This window comes from Echeneis naucrates, chromosome 1, assembly GCF_900963305.1.
Source record: "Echeneis naucrates chromosome 1, fEcheNa1.1, whole genome shotgun sequence".
Classification (NCBI taxonomy): domain Eukaryota; kingdom Metazoa; phylum Chordata; class Actinopteri; order Carangiformes; family Echeneidae; genus Echeneis; species Echeneis naucrates.
The window spans coordinates 905,975-923,288 of NC_042511.1; the positions used below are offsets into that span (position 1 = coordinate 905,975).

Genomic DNA, 17,314 nt, shown 5'->3' on the forward strand with positions numbered 1-17,314 from the left:
TTAAAGCTTGATTCATCATCTGGTCTGTTGTGGTGATTTTCAGTGTTCAACTGCTGCCTGTTTTAAGCTTTTTTCTTTTCTAGTTAGGGTTAAATTTGACCTTTCACCTCAGCTGTTTTGGACTGAAGGGTGTAGTTCAGGGACCACCTGCCCACGTTGTCCTCAGAGGGCCAGTAGTAATTATAAGACTGTACAAATGTAACTGCTCATTCACATATTGTTGAATAACTAATAACTAATAATTTGTGTACTGTACATGTTTTTTAAATATAAAAAGGTGCAGCCTATAAGACGACGAGTATGATGTAACAGGCTGTGCACACTGAGAATAATAACTATTTGAAAAGCTAAAACTATAAAGATAATGAAGCAAGCATTCACAATATGAACTTTAATCGCAGTGTCAGTCACATGAGCGCACTTCAGTGGTGTCAGCAAGTTATTACAGCTATTTACACACCAAACTGACAGCAGCTACCAGCTACTACATGGCAGTGACACACACATCTGAATGACAGAGTTTAAGTACAGCGACAACTCAGACGAAGAGTATACACACACACACACACACACACACACACACACACATACATGATATATGCAGAGGTTCAATTGGGCCGGGGCTGTCTGGAATTAGCCTTGGAAACAAATTTAATGATCCAAACCTGAAGAGAAGCAGGCAGTCCAATCTTCAGAGGTCAAAGGTCATTTAGTATTTAAATCTGGATTTTAATCTCAAACACAATGAATTAATGAATGAGTTAAAAAATAGAAACATTTATGTTAAACCTTCAGATAAAATGATTATTTGGTCATTAATGTCATTTACCTGCATGGTATCAGCTGTCATTGTGCCCCCTGCTGGTCACAGAACAGAACAACCACACAAACTAACTTTCTGAGAGCAGCTGAGTTTTACTGTTTTCACTCAGAAAATCTTCTGCTCAGAAGTGGATGCTGGTTCTGGCCAGCAGAGGATCATTTTGGCCTCACGGTGGCGCTCCAGGATGGTAATCTGGTCTATGGACACGAAATGGTGCCTATTTTAGTGTTAAACAGTCCCAACAGGTAATTTTCATTCTGTGGTGGAATATTCCTTTAAGACCACTTTGGAGTTAATCTCTTTTCACACAGCGTTTATTTCACATGAGTAAAAGCTGAGTGGACACAAAAGGACGCAACTCAAGAGGAAAAAGAATAAATAAGAAGTCTGAGGCAAGTTGATGTGTAGCTGTGAGGAGACGGCAGCCAACAAAAGCAACAAGAAACAGCAGAATCACCCCAAAAAATTAAGTTAAATTCATTTCATTACAAAAATCTAAAAGTAGAAAGACGTTTTGTTGGTTCAGGCCTGAGAGAGGAAGTTAGTCCAGCGGGCTCTGGAAGATGAGTCTGATGCAGCCGGCGTCTGCGCTCAGCGGCTGGATGCAGAACGGGCAGGCGGCGTGGAAGGCGTGGGTGCCGTGCGGCAGCAGGATCTGACCCCAGTAGGCCGTCGTCTTCTCTGAGCAGACGTGACCGCAGGGCGCGAAGGCGTGGGTGGGCGGCTCTGCGTCCACGTAGAAGGCCGCCTCGCAGCCCAGCCACAGCGGCACGTAGGGGCCCCGCGTCCGGCACATGGGGCACTCCCTCTCCGGACACTCCATCTCCACCTCGGGGTCGCGGCGCCCGCCCCAGCTGTGGTAGCCGTGCACGTGGCCGCAGCGCAGGTAGGCCCAGGGCTGCTTCTCGTCCAGGACGTCTTTGCGACGCAGGCTGGGGAAGGCCAGCGTGTTGAAGCCGACGGGGCACTGCGGCCGCCCGGCGTTCAGCTCCTGACGCAGCACCTCCAGGTGTTTGACGGTGGGGGTGTGAGCCAAGCCCTCGGCTGTCCGCCACAGCAGGGTGGCGCCACACAGGTCGATGAGCGAGCCGTCCACCAGCTCGTTAGACTCCGGCGCCACCTGAGGAAGAGAACAATGGCGGATCACAGGGGCCACACGGCTAATCATCGGACTCTCTGCTGGTGTTTCTGCCTGCCATCTTATTTTGGGGCCCTGGGATTGGCCCCGTGGCTCCTGGTTCCAAAGGGAAGGAAACCGAGCTGGTATTCCTGCCGGGGATCACGATGACGATGGAGATTTGCTGTGTTTGTATTTGTCAGGTCAGTTTGTCCGGCTGCTCACATTCAACTGTTGATTCACAAATTTCTTAATGTCGAAGGGATTTTTTCAGACTTTTTCTACCAACACCTAAACAGTCGTGAGTGATTTAAAAAATGTAATTTAAACTTCAAGAATAAATGTAATAAATGAAAGAATCGGCTCACACTGAATTTCTGAAAGTCACACACTGAAAGTCAGACCTGCTCTGTCTGAAACTCATTTCTGAGTAATATTTGGTGCACAGTCGGGCCCCTGAATGCATCACACACCATCAGCAGGCTGTCAGATCTGAGCTAACTGCTAAGCTCTGGAGTCACCCACCATCTTGCCTCTCTGCTGAGCTGATCTGGTTTCTCGTAGCGTGAAGACGTTGCCACACACTGAGATTTCCCTCCACAGGCCCGGTTTGGAGTCCTGGCTGAACCCCTGGCGTGGATGCATCACCAGGACGCCGTTGGTGGTCAGCCCGTCCATCTGACCGTCCTGCATCCTCCACTTGGCGGCCTTCTCCTATGAAGATGTGAAAGAGTCCACGTTAGCCTGAGGTGAAGAGCGGCATCTGGGAACGGGAGCGGCAGGCAGGCGGTCTTACCCCGAGGAAGATGTTCTTGGAGGAGTCAAAGCCCGCCGCGTAGATCCGGACAGAGTAAGGCGGGTCTCTTTGGCAGATGATGCGGCAGGCGAAGCGTGAAATTGTGCTCTGAACAGTCTGACTGTCGGCAGGACCCTGACCACCAGGAACCATGTCAGTCACCACCAAGTCGATGGGAGTCTCTGTGGAGCGACCGATCTGGACACACACACGTTTAAAATGAAATCCTGGAGATGAAACAGGAAACTGCAAACTTTTTCCTTCTTTAAACTCTTGTGTTTATTTGTCTGCAGTTTCAACATGATCATTTTTTAAATGACTGCTGCTGCATTTAGAGGAAAACAGAAAGCAGGGGATGGTTTGGTGACAGTCTGTATCACCCAATCAGGACAGAGAACAGAGCAGAAGCTCCACCTTCTCATTTAAATATGCTTTCAACTGGTTTGACAGAAACCAAGATGGCTGACAGCAGGCTGACATGACCTGATGAGATAATGAAGCTATATTTAGACTGAATGTGTGTCGGTTTCTTATCGGTTTCCTGACTCAAACCGAACCGTGCTTAAAGCTTGACTGTTGGCGTCAAAGTCGAAGGGAACGTTTCCTCATGTTCTTCTTTAATAATCAGAGGAGGCGGACCTGGAACATGTCGGTGCTGCCGTCGTAGGTGTACTCCACCACCACCGTGTGCGCCCTGGACAGAGTGTACGATATGCTGTGCTGCTCCTTGTTGCTGATGGCCTGTGGACAGGAACACATCATTCAGTCACATACACATCTCCAAAGTCTATCTGATCAGTCCCAGATGATGTCACGGCACATGAATCTCACCTTGGCGGCCTGAGGAGTGCAGGACGTGTGCACAGTGCTGGGTTTCACTCCGTTGGCTTTGTTTCTGCGACACAGAGCGAAGCGGCTCTTCCTCCTCCCCTTGTCTCCGCTGGGCAGCGAGCCGTTACACCTGAACACAAAAGTCAAACTCCATGTTTGTGTGCTGTCATGCTTCATGTGACATTTCAAAGCTCGTCCTGGATCGCAGCAGCTACTGTTTCCCTGTGGCCTCCGTCAGGAAGGTCTCATGTCCAACACCTCATTATGTGACTGAATGTCGGAATAAAAAGTCTCTTACTGAACGTTTTTGAAACATTTCTGGATTTGGCAGCTAATGAGAAGATCCAAACCAGCTGAGTGTAGCTGGAGGTTATCTTCAGAGCCAGACTGCAGCCGAGCACAGGTCAAATAAACACTGGAGTTCAGCTCAGCTCAGCCATTCTTCCACTGGATAATGCAAACTTCCTGTGTTTCAGATAAAGTCGCCCCTGTTTTCACTGGCTGTTTAAAATGAAACCTGATGACCGGACTCTCCCAGACAGAGGGCCGGTTGGTCCTGGAGCCTGATCCTTGGTGGGTTTGGCTGTGAGAAAAGTCATCGACACATGAATGAGGAAGCTGCGATATGAACTTCTTTCTATAACTTCACATCTGTAGTTCTCCATTTTCTCTTTGGATTTACTTCCTCAATGTCACAGAACAATAACCTTCATCTTCCAGAAAGATCAACACATGATCATAACAAATGTTTTCAACAATCCGAAAAAAGAAAGAAAACTAGACGTGCAGCTCAGCTGATTCTGGACTGGTGAGACGGGAGCTTGTTGGTTTTATTGTCACTGTGCAGAGTTCAGGTACAAAGTCTAACCAGAAGTCCAAAATCCAGTATTATCTACAGGTAAGTGAAAGTTCGGAGAAGAACTACAGCTGTTAATGAGCTGTGACTGTTCATGCCATTTCAGAGCCAACCTTCCTTCTGTAGCGCCTTTAAAACAGAAAACTGGAGCTTCTTAAACAAACTGATTCTTCAGGATTGTAAATGCCCCTGAAAGCACCCAGAGGAGTTTCAACACAGCTCTTGTGTAGTGAATTGCCCCAGAAGTTTCCTCTGACGGAGCGTCTTATGGGCAGCAGCGACACGTCTGTGCAGGTTGATCACGGAGTCCGTGGTGTTGTGGAAGATCTGACTGCAGCTCCTGCTGCTAACCAGATATTCATTCACTGCTTTTAGCACAACAGCTAACAACAACTTCCTGCTATTGTTTTAAAACTTTTTTTTATATCTATATATAAAATCACATCCTTCCACTATTTCAAAGATCAACAAACCATTTGTTGGGCCAGTTTTAATCAAACGGCCCGCAGGTTGGTCCACTAAAGCTTAATGACTCGTCTTACCCCAGCACAATGAGCTCTCCATATTTGACTGGTCCTTTGGTGGAAGGGGGGGAGGGGGCGATGTTTTCCTGTCCAAGTGAAAACATCTGTGCAGCCTACAGAGCGAGGACGGTGCGGACTCAGAGTGTCTCCATCGGTGCAGCTCCACAACACATCACTGCAGACACAACAAGAACTGGTTCAGTTTCTAGTTTCACTTTTACACACACACATCACACATGACTACAACACGCTCACACTGTCTTTGTGCGGGGGGCTGGGCGCGACAGGGGCAAACAATGCACGTATTCAGCCGAGCACACTGAGCGGGGTTGTTAGGTGTAAATGGAGGTCATCTGCGTCTGTGACGGCGTGACTCAATACGCAGCACGCCGCGCCTGATGTTACAATCCTTTGTGCCAGGCTGAACTTTTTCATTCACTCATTCATAAGAAGCCCTGATTTCAAAAGGCCAGAGTTGACGCAACATCATCAAATCTGCAAGTTAGTGGTTGTTCAGACAAACGGCGATTCAACAGACTTATTAAAAACGACGTCTTCGAGCCTTTTCAAGAGCTTCATTCAGTTCTGCTCAAAGTCGAAGTCTTTGAAGGCTCTTTGTTTATTCTGGTTTCAAAAGCTCAAGTAGTTTCAATATCATGTTTTTATGGATTTAATAATGAGATGTTTAACTGTTTCGTAATGAACAGTACAGTCTGTACAGTCCCCTAACTCCTCCCCTCCTTCCTGCTCTGTGTCCCTCCAAGCGGAGCATGTTGTGCTGAAGACTGAGGCCGTAAACTCTTCATCCTTCATCCTGGAGGAGTCGGACTTTCCTCACGAGCAGGTTCCTGAAGTGGACTCAGAGGATGCTTTTTGTGAGCAGACAGTGATAATTCTGTCATCAGAGTGAAGTTGACCTTTGACCTCAACAGGCTGCAGCAGAAAATGGCAGCCACACACTGTCCGATAAATGTGGCTGGGATGAACCTTTGCCTGAATGACGGTGGCAGATGCAGATTTTTCATGCTGACTGAAGGTTTGGGTTCTGGACGGTGGAGTGACCCTGCAGCTCTGAAGGAAAAACTAACAGTCACCAGAGCTGGACGGACGAGGAGGAGGACTACAGTGACGGCGAGGTGAATCACACGCCGTGACTCAGGTCATCAGGCCTGACTATAACTCTGAGCGGTGAGACACCTGGATGTGTCTGCGTCTGGAGGCTGAATGGGGTTCATGACTTCATCCTGCAGGTCGATGCAGAGCGGTGGTGAATTTCAGCCTGTGAATTATTTATCTCGAGAAGCAGCGACCAAACAGAACACGGCCGGTCTGACTGATGTCAGGGTTGGGGTTCCTGAATCATGAAGGTGGCTCCGTTTGTCCGGGATGGATCACCATGGAAACGGATGCTTCTGACATGGACCCTACAGTAAAGTCGCTCCACCAGAAGGCTGCGGCCCTCGAAAGCGTCTCATTTCATCCCCCAAAACTTCACTGTGTCCAGATTCTGGGACAGAAGGTGGAAAAACTGAGCTGAATGTGAACGGACAGCCACAAAAACGGCAAAATTACAAGTTTGGAACAGGAAACAAAAGCAGCATCTGCAGGGACAGATGGCCCAGGGACAGGGACAGGGACAGGGACAGGGACAGGGACAGGGACAGGCCCAAACAAAAGAGGCCAGCTGGACTCCACAGACCGGGACAGACCGGGACAGAACAGGACAGAACGAGACAGAGCGGGACAGAACGGGACAGAACGAGACAGAGCGGGACAGAACAGGACAGAACGGGACAGGCTGGGACAGACTGGGACAGAACAGGACAGAACGGGACAGGCTGGGACAGAACAGGACAGAACGAGACAGAGCGGGACAGAACAGGACAGAACGGGACAGGCTGGGACAGACTGGGACAGAACAGGACAGAACGGGACAGGCTGGGACAGACTGGGACAGAACAGGACAGAATGGGACAGGCTGGGACAGACTGGGACAGAACAGGACAGAATGGGACAGAACGGGACAGACTGGGACAGAACAGGACAGAACAGGACAGACTGGGACAGAACAGGACAGAACGAGACAGAGCGGGACAGAACGGGACAGAACGAGACAGAGCGGGACAGAACAGGACAGAACGGGACAGACTGGGACAGACTGGGACAGACTGGGACAGAACAGGACAGAACGGGACAGGCTGGGACAGACTGGGACAGAACAGGACAGACTGGGACAGAACAGGACAGAATGGGACAGACTGGGACAGAACGGGACAGAACGGGACAGACTGGGACAGAACAGGACAGACTGGGACAGAACACGACAGAATGGGACAGACTGGGACAGACTGGGACAGAATGGGACAGAACGGGACAGACTGGGACAGAACGGGACAGGCTGGGACAGAACAGGACAGAATGGGACAGAACAGGACAGAACGGGACAGACTGGGACAGAACAGGACAGACTGGGACAGAACAGGACAGAACGGGACAGAACGGGACAGAACAGGACAGAACGGGACAGACTGGGACAGAACAGGACAGAACAGGACAGACTGGGACAGAACAGGACAGACTGGGACAGACTGGGACAGACTGGGACAGAATGGGACAGAACGGGACAGACTGGGACAGAACGGGACAGGCTGGGACAGAACAGGACAGAATGGGACAGACTGGGACAGACTGGGACAGAATGGGACAGACTGGGACAGAACAGGACAGAACAGGACAGACCGGGACAGAACAGGACAGAACAGGACAGACTGGGACAGAACAGGACAGAATGGGACAGACTGGGACAGACTGGGACCGAATGGGACAGACTGGGACAGACCGGGACAGACCGGGACAGAACAGGACAGAACAGGACAGACTGGGACAGAACAGGACAGAACAGGACAGAACGGGACAGACTGGGACAGAACAGGACAGACTGGGACAGAACAGGACAGAACAGGACAGACTGGGACAGACTGGGACAGACTGGGACAGAACGGGACAGACTGGGACAGAACGGGACAGAACAGGACAGAACAGGACAGAACAGGACAGAACAGGACAGACTGGGACAGACTGGGACAGACTGGGACAGACTGGGACAGAACAGGACAGAATGGGACAGAACGGGACAGACTGGGACAGAACAGGACAGAACAGGACAGACTGGGACAGAACAGGACAGAACGAGACAGAGCGGGACAGAACGGGACAGAACGAGACAGAGCGGGACAGAACAGGACAGAACGGGACAGACTGGGACAGACTGGGACAGACTGGGACAGAACAGGACAGAACGGGACAGGCTGGGACAGACTGGGACAGAACAGGACAGACTGGGACAGAACAGGACAGAATGGGACAGACTGGGACAGAACGGGACAGAACGGGACAGACTGGGACAGAACAGGACAGACTGGGACAGAACACGACAGAATGGGACAGACTGGGACAGACTGGGACAGAATGGGACAGAACGGGACAGACTGGGACAGAACGGGACAGGCTGGGACAGAACAGGACAGAATGGGACAGAACAGGACAGAACGGGACAGACTGGGACAGAACAGGACAGACTGGGACAGAACAGGACAGAACGGGACAGAACGGGACAGAACAGGACAGAACGGGACAGACTGGGACAGAACAGGACAGAACAGGACAGACTGGGACAGAACAGGACAGACTGGGACAGACTGGGACAGACTGGGACAGAATGGGACAGAACGGGACAGACTGGGACAGAACGGGACAGGCTGGGACAGAACAGGACAGAATGGGACAGACTGGGACAGACTGGGACAGAATGGGACAGACTGGGACAGAACAGGACAGAACAGGACAGACCGGGACAGAACAGGACAGAACAGGACAGACTGGGACAGAACAGGACAGAATGGGACAGACTGGGACAGACTGGGACCGAATGGGACAGACTGGGACAGACCGGGACAGACCGGGACAGAACAGGACAGAACAGGACAGACTGGGACAGAACAGGACAGAACAGGACAGAACGGGACAGACTGGGACAGAACAGGACAGACTGGGACAGAACAGGACAGAACAGGACAGACTGGGACAGACTGGGACAGACTGGGACAGAACGGGACAGACTGGGACAGAACGGGACAGAACAGGACAGAACAGGACAGAACAGGACAGAACAGGACAGACTGGGACAGACTGGGACAGACTGGGACAGAACGGGACAGAACGGGACAGAACAGGACAGAATGGGACAGACTGGGACAGAACAGGACAGACTGGGACAGAAGAGGACAGACTGGGACAGAACAGGACAGACTGGGACAGAACAGGACAGAACAGGACAGACTGGGACAGAACAGGACAGACTGGGACAGAACAGGACAGAACAGGACAGACTGGGACAGACTGGGACAGAACGGGACAGAACGGGACAGAACAGGACAGAATGGGACAGACTGGGACAGAACAGGACAGACTGGGACAGAAGAGGACAGACTGGGACAGAACAGGACAGAACGGGACAGAACAGGACAGAACAGGACAGAACGGGACAGAACAGGACAGACTGGGACAGAACAGCCATCAAACCTCTGCTGGAGTCCTGTTTGGGACAATACGGTGAAAAAACGAGTCCCAGCCTGTTTTATGAGGAAAAACAAACACAACTCAGCTGTTTCATGATTACAAACAGAACTTTTTAAAGAAGCTTCTGGATTCAGTTATTCATTCATACAGAAACTTCAAGAACCGACCTGATAAAAAGTCATCTACATCTACAGATGACAGCGACATTCATGGTGTGCTTTAAAGAGGAAGATTGTGTTGTTGTTGTTGTAAACTTTGTAAACTTCTGCCTGAATGTTACCGACTGCTGGCGGAGCACCGGAGCCCGTTAAAGACCCAAAAAAACCCAGTTTACCGGGTCAACACCTCTTTGGACTTTATAAAAACAACAACAACAGACTCACCACCGGCTGGAGACACCCGGACCGGAGAACCGACTGAACCACACTGAGTCCGGACCAAACTGCGGCCGTGAAAGAGAACACTTCCGCCCAGCCTTCAAAATAAAACTACACACCGACACTATCAAAAGCTTTTATTGTTTGTTGTTCTTGTTGTTTATGGAAATTAGTCTGTTTACCTTTTAAACGTATTCAGACATGTATAACACACACAAACAGTCATTTACATATTTATATTGTACATTTTTGTGCAATTGTTTCATCGTGATGTCCTTAAAAATGGGTTGTGCTGTCTCTCTCTCTGTCTGTCTTTCTCTCTGTATTCCTGTCTGTCTCTCTTTGTTTTTATATATGCAAAGCAATTACATATGCATCTGAAAGAAGGAGGTGCACTCCTGCAGGAGGAGGTGCAGTTCTGCAGGAGGAGGTGCAGTCCTGCAGGAGGAGGTGCAGTTCTGCAGGAGGAGGTGCAGTTCTGCAGAAGGAGGTGCAGTTCTGCAGGAGGAGGTGCAGTTCTGCAGAAGGAGGTGTAGTTCTGCAGGAGGAGGTGCAGTCCTGCAGGAGGAGGTGCAGTTCTGCAGAAGGAGGTGCAGTTCTGCAGGAGGAGGTGCAGTTCTGCAGGAGGAGGTGTAGTTCTGCAGGAGGAGGTGCACTCCTGCAGGAGGAGGTGTAGTTCTGCAGGAGGAGGTGCAGTTCTGCAGAAGGAGGTGTAGTTCTGCAGGAGGAGGTGCAGTCCTGCAGGAGGAGGTGCAGTTCTGCAGAAGGAGGTGCAGTTCTGCAGGAGGAGGTGCAGTTCTGCAGGAGGAGGTGTAGTTCTGCAGGAGGAGGTGCACTCCTGCAGGAGGAGGCCTAAACACTCTTTTTTTGTCATTCATCTAAAACCCAGACTTCAGGATTTAGGACCGTTTCCTGCAACAATGACCTGACGACCTTTTGTAACAAAGGTCAACTTCACTGTGACGCGTTGTCATCTTCCTCCTCCGTTTAAAGAAAGATTTGTCCAAATAAGGGAACAGTCTAACAGTGAGGGGTGTGGCCAAACTTCTGGGAGGGAACGATGAGAGAATGGACTGTTTCTGTCTAATTTTAGATTTTAACATTTGTGTCAAACAGAGCTGAGCAAGGAAAAGTGGGATAAGTGTGTGACCGCAGGAGAGATGGCCCCGCCCCCTTTCATCACATCACAGCAGGCCTCTGACCAATGGGGGCCTCGAATTTCATTCAACCTGAATTTAGCCACGTCTCCCTTCACCTGCTGGTCGAGTTGACAGTTTTGAGTCTTCACTGGGACTGGACTCCGTATTTCCTGTTTGCTCACATTCCCTCCAGTTCCTGTTTGGTTCATGAGGGGTCGGCCTGAACTTTGGGAAACTGACGGACAGTTTTTCATCATCCTGTCGTCTTTATAAACGTTGAACTGACAAAACGATTGAATGATGCAGACTTGATGCTGATGTATTCCACGAGGACGGACCTGCAGAGGTGAAACCTCCGTCATCCTCCATGTTGGTCCAGACTCAGAGTTCGGAGCTCTTCAGCTGGTCTGCAGTTGGGAAAGTTCGTAGTTTTCAGCAGTCTGAATAAACTGGACGTTTAAAGGTGTGTGTCTGCCTCTTTGGAAACAACACTGTTGTTAGTTGTGTTGTCGAGTGTTTGTCCAGTCATGGTGACTGAGCAGGTCTGAAGCTGTTTCACACTTGTGTGTCAGTGTGTTGAAACACAATTTCACAGAAATGTTTTTATGTCAAAAAAAAAAAAAAAAAAAAATCGCTGACAGGAAATAAAGATGGCTGCAGCTTCTGTCAGCACCAACTGACCACGAAGGACTGTCGGAGTTTCAGGCCTCAGCTGGGAACACTTCAGTTCACTTTAGTTTTCATCTCGACTAAATGCAGTGTGAGGGGGGTAAAGAACACATTTCAAAGAAAAGAAAGCCTTTTTTTAACTTAACTTTATTAAACCTTTCTAACACATGCAGTGTAGTGGACAACAGGACATCATTAATGTCAAACATGCAGAGATGTCATGAAAAGGTCAGGATTGTTGTGATATTTGAAAAATGTTGTATTTGTAGTATTGTTGGAACAGCTGAAGGGAAATTTGGTTCAAACATTCAGTTAGACTGGAGGAGAAAGTCATTTGGTTTTGGGGGTCATCAGTTGGTGTTACACCACCAAGACTTGACAGAGTTTCCTGCTAATTACTCAGTATTGATGTTTTCAGTTGACCAACAACAGGCATGTAATGAGAGAGCTGACAAAATAAATGACATGAAGGTTCGACAGTCTTCTGCTGTGATGGAGCCGACTGCCATGTGTTGCTAATGAGCGTGTTCTAACCCCACGGCTGACCCCAACCACCGCCGCCTCCGCCGGGCTGACCCTGACCTCCGCCGCCTCCGCCGGGCTGACCCCAACCACCGCCGCCTCCGCCGGGCTGACCCCAACCACCGCCGCCTCCACCGGGCTGACCCCAACCTCCGCCACCGCCACCGGGCTGACCCCAACCACCGCCGCCTCCGCCGGGCTGACCCCGACCACCGCCGCCTCCGCCGGGCTGACCCCAACCACCGCCGCCTCCACCGGGCTGACCCCAACCACCGCCGCCTCCACCGGGCTGACCCCAACCTCCGCCACCGCCACCGGGCTGACCCCAACCACCGCCGCCTCCGCCGGGCTGACCCCAGCCACCGCCGCCTCCACCGGGCTGACCCCAACCTCCGCCACCTCCGCCGCCGCCACCGGGCTGACCACCACCCCATGACATACCCCAGTCCCATGAGTCACGCCCTGGTGGCCCTGGCGGAGCCCCACCCAACGATAGACCCCATGAGAAAGTCCCATCCCCCACTTGACCTCCACCCTCCGTTTTTATCCTGGTCCAAGGTGGCTGGCCACCCTCAAGCTGACCCCCACCCTGCGTCTGAACACTCCCCCACGAGTCAACCTGAGCCGCCCTCTGTCGACGGTTGTGAGTGGAGCCTTGTGAGTTATCTGAATAACAATCAGGTGTAACTTGATTGCCGGTGGAACAACTTGTGCACTGGATTGTACCGACGCTCCTGCAACGGTAAATGTTCCCTAAACCGACTCTGCTCCCGAGCCGCTCGATGGCGGCACGTCGCTCATTTTCAGGAATGTCTGGACCACCCGAAGGTTTGAATATGTGAGAGAACACCACAGCATGATCACTCCAATGCGTGATCTTCTGAATGTTGTTGAGAATGCTCCACTGGCTGTTCTCACTCGTGCATCTGGTGTGACACGGAGAGGAAAGCACAAAGAAAAGCAACAAATCATCTTTCTTCTGTCTGCCGAGCAAAGTGTCGAATTCCTGAAGGACTCGGTACTCTGCATGATCGGCTCGACCGTCCCTGATTAATTGAGGGAAATACGTCTGAACTTGAGCCCATGTCGTCGGCCTTCCTGAATTTCGCCTCAGAACATCAGACCACGGTACAAGTCCGTTGGGACACTGACCCAGAACATTGGGCCATCTGAGCACCGTAGCCGCCACCACCCTGGAACCTCGGTACAGATTACAACTCTGGATCGCGTTCTTCACGTCTTCACCAGAGTCCGGGACTAGATTCATATCATACAGTCCGGTGCGTTTGTTCTTTGGGATGCTCACAGCCAGACTGAACATGGGACGTTTCCTGTCAAGGAAACACAACACGTTACCCATGTGCCATTTACAATAAATAGCCAATTGGAGTGTTGATTGATCAACCAATCAACCAATTGGCTTCTTTCACACGTTACTTTTTTGTCTCGTGTTGCAAATTTAGATAATTGTTTACTGACTCACATCTGTTGATCTCGGAGGTCGGTGTAACTCGGTCTGTACCTGCCAGAGGAAGAAAATACTCAAGATGTTTGATCACATGACAGATTATGATCTTTGATCATCTAAAAGTGACCCAATAATAAAAAGAAACTGTATGAATCTATTCTTATTTTTAAAATTGTTAGAATAGTTCAGTTTTGTCACAAAAAATAAGGAGACTCTTATACTTAATATTTGTCCAAAAATATGTTTCATGAAGACAAGAACTTTTACGTTCTTGTTGAGGCCTCCAAGTGTTTCCCTCTATATCGATGTTAACAACAATAATAATTTGGATATGTTTTATTTAACAGCTCCTTTCACTGTACTCAAGGACATTTTACAACAATGGGTTAAAAATAGATGAAAAAAAAACAAAACGCAATATAGCAACAACAATATTAATAAATAAAATATAAAATAAATGAATTGATAAAACAGTTACACAGAATGTCGTGCTGTTGATGCAAAGGAGTTCAGAGATGTAAAAGGTTTTGATTAGCTTTAAAAATGAGCAGCAGAATATTAAAATTAATCTGGAGGAGAACTGTGAACCAGGGGAGCTGCTGAAAAACTGCTGTGATACGATTTAAAGATGGGATTCGGACGCTGAGATGACTGACTGACTAGGTTACGTTTATGGAGGGAGCCAATGAGGTGGGAGTTACAATAATCCATACAGGAAGTGAATGAGAAGAGCTGTTTGGTGTGTTGAATAAGTGAGCCGACAAACATTTTTGTGCTGATGGATGCTGTCAAACTTGGCAGGAAAGAAGGACAGAAATGAGAACATGTGAAGGTTTGAAGAGTCGGGGACAGACTTTCACTCCTCAAAAGGGATTCGACCAGAGTAATATAAAGAATCAGCTGTGGAGAGGACATCTTCTTCATGAAGATTACATTTGTTGTACATTTCTTTGTGCACATTGAGTTAAGATTTCTTTGTGTTAACTCACCTGTTCAGAATTTGTTGTATAATTGGTGCAAGTTGATTCTGGTCCACAGCTGAAGTCTTCCCGGTGGACAGGAACACAGCCAGTGACACCACCATCCAGGAGAGAGCAGCCATCTGAGAGTTCACAGCAGGAGGATCAGAACTGCCTGCCTCCCCCACCAAAGGTTCAGCATTCATTCATGTTTCTCCTGCTGCAGTACTGGTCCAAACTGTTGGCTGAGCCAGCATCACTAGCAGCTAGCCCCTCGGTACGGGGCTAAATCTGCTTCTTCCTCTCAGTACACAGCTCCAGTTTTGGAGTTGGACTGCTGTTTGATTTGATTTTAAGTTGCTGCTGCAGAACTTTTTTCCGAAATACTCAAAATCTCCGCCCTCCATAACTGCTATCTTCACCACATCACCACATCACAGCATCTGCCTGTTACGTCGGGCTCAAGGAGTCAAGTGAGGATCACATTCTTTGACTTTTCGAGCACTTTTAGCACCATCCAGCCTCTGCTGCTCAGAGACACATGAATTAGTTTGGTTCAAACACAGGGTGAACACATTATCGCTAATCCACTGGACCGACTGACTAAGGAGAGGCTCAGCAGTCACAAGGAGTTGGTTGGTTAAACAGGATTCATACTGACCTTGTTGACGAATTTTATTTGCTGAATAGATTTCAGAAATGTTTTCTTAGTTTCACTTCACTTGAGGTTGTAGATACGAGCTGTGCTATGGACAGAATGTTTGGGCCAATAAGGAGCGGACAGGTGAAGACTGAGGCTGAACACGAGGTGGGCACAACGCTCAGACAGACAGCAGCTCAAAGACTGTGCTCCAGAAATAAGCAAGTGCAGTTAGTTAACCTTCATTTTCCGTTTTTTAAAGCTTTTATTAGGTATTTTTTCACATATTTTTGGGAAAATCTCCTGCAACAGAAAGAATAACCATTTTAATGGCAATTATTGGGGTTGTCATTTCTGTGCCCTCATCCAGGAGAACCTTTTTACACTGAGGACAGGAATGAAAGTGACAACAGGACCATCATGATTTTGTAATATTCAGTCGAGTTCTTTACCAATTCTGTTGAGGTTTGTCAGCATCAAACAAAAAGTGAATAAAGTTCTCAAACCAGAAAAGGGCGGAGATGGATTCCCTGGACACTCACCTTCTCTGCTGCTGGCAGCAGGATCTGGACTGTAAACGAGAAAAAACACAAGAACAATAATAAAACTCCACATGATTGAGATGACAGAAAATATTCCATGTTTGGTCTGTGTAAGTGTCCCAAAGAACAGATACGCCGCACTGCACAACAGTGATTACTGTCTTAAGTTCAACTGAAACCACACCGAGTAATTCATGTTCCAAAACATCATTCATAAAAATCCTTTCTCAGTGAATGTTTTCTTAGATTACAACATTTATTTATGAAAATTATCATTACAGCAGCTAACTCGGTGGTGGTGTTTTAAATTCATGTTATATTAAAGTTGTGATTTATTGTAAATCAGCCAGGTGAAAATCTTTTACCTGCTTTGTTGGAGAAAGTCGTCTTTCAGATGCTGCTGACTTGGATCTGCTCTTGTTGCAGTCAGAAGGGAGTGATGTTTTTATAGAGAAGACTGGAACTTTGGCCAAACCCTCCGACACCTGATTTGGCCAAACACCAAAGAAATAATGAGGAAGAATGTGAAGCAGACATCCTGCTGATTTTACAGTCAGATCTAAAACAGACTGCAGCCTGCTGATGTCACGAAGCTTTAGTTACTTAAATTCTACTTAAAAATCTGTAGCTTTCATGTTTGGTTTTGTGTTTAGAGCCACATCGATCCATCAGTTCAGTTGATCCTCTACAGTCACCTATGATCTGTTTCTTTGCTTCTGCTCTCTCTGATCAATATTTGTTTTAGTTTCCCGGCAGCTGTTTCCCCCTGCAGTGACCTGCTCCCCCAGTTTTTCATAAAGTCATTTTGGTCCAACAATGAACAGGATTTAACCCCCTAATGAATTTCCAATGCAGCAGTCGCCTGGCCTGTGACGGGGTAAACACAGGGCCTTGCTGAAGAACTGTAATAGTTCATGGTAAAATTTCAGAATGTTCTGGAGGTGTGGCTCATAAAGGAGGTCCTTCATTCCAAATGGGACAACAGTACAAAAGGGAGAGGCAGGACTCAGAGGTCGGAACAAAAACTGGTCTCAAACCAAGCCACAGGAAACAACGGCTGGGTGGACTGCAACATTCAACAAGACGATCTAAAGGGGGAGTTTAAATACACCAGGGAAGGGCAGACAAGGAGACACAGGTGCGAACAATCAACAAGGTGGGAAACTTGACAGGAACACAGGGGTAAGACACAAACTTCAAAGTAAAACCGGAAGTGACGAGACACAAACAGTGCTTTCAAAATAAAACGTGAAACAGACAACTTGACATTATCGGACACCGACATCGTGTGTTGGTAGTTCATCAGTTCTGACTGAAATGAATCAAGTATTCGGATAACTTTTGAATTTTAACTCTAAACTAACTTAATGTTAAACTCTGGGGCAGAAAGATTAACGACACCGACTCAGCCTCAAACTGATTACTGATTAAATTAATAACTGTAATTGAAGGAGGGAATTTCTGCTGAGAAGA

General features: G+C 48.5%; 2 protein-coding genes across 3 annotated transcripts; both read right to left on the reverse strand.

Annotated features, from left to right (window-relative positions):
- Positions 1-382: 382 nt before the first annotated feature.
- On the reverse strand, positions 383-9,973 carry LOC115035155 (E3 ubiquitin-protein ligase pellino homolog 1-like). Of its 2 annotated transcripts, XM_029492905.1 has the most exons (8): positions 9,909-9,968; positions 9,529-9,578; positions 4,966-5,122; positions 3,568-3,697; positions 3,376-3,477; positions 2,737-2,934; positions 2,466-2,654; positions 383-1,943 (listed from the first exon to the last, which is right to left on the reverse strand). In XM_029492905.1, the coding sequence occupies exons 3-8, from the start codon at positions 5,049-5,051 to the stop codon at positions 1,365-1,367; spliced, it is 1,284 nt and encodes a 427-aa protein (XP_029348765.1). In that variant the 5' UTR covers positions 5,052-5,122; positions 9,529-9,578; positions 9,909-9,968; the 3' UTR covers positions 383-1,364. The 2 variants fall into 2 exon arrangements, with proteins under 2 accessions (XP_029348765.1, XP_029348835.1); XM_029492975.1 differs by lacking the exon at positions 9,529-9,578 and having other exon boundaries at positions 9,909-9,973.
- A 949-nt stretch (positions 9,974-10,922) lies between these two features.
- LOC115041700 (uncharacterized) lies at positions 10,923-16,257 on the reverse strand. The gene is made up of 7 exons (XM_029499424.1): positions 16,207-16,257; positions 15,842-15,870; positions 14,690-14,802; positions 13,716-13,754; positions 12,756-13,563; positions 12,245-12,703; positions 10,923-10,949 (listed from the first exon to the last, which is right to left on the reverse strand). The coding sequence occupies exons 3-7, from the start codon at positions 14,800-14,802 to the stop codon at positions 10,923-10,925; spliced, it is 1,446 nt and encodes a 481-aa protein (XP_029355284.1). The 5' UTR covers positions 15,842-15,870; positions 16,207-16,257.
- Positions 16,258-17,314: the final 1,057 nt, after the last annotated feature.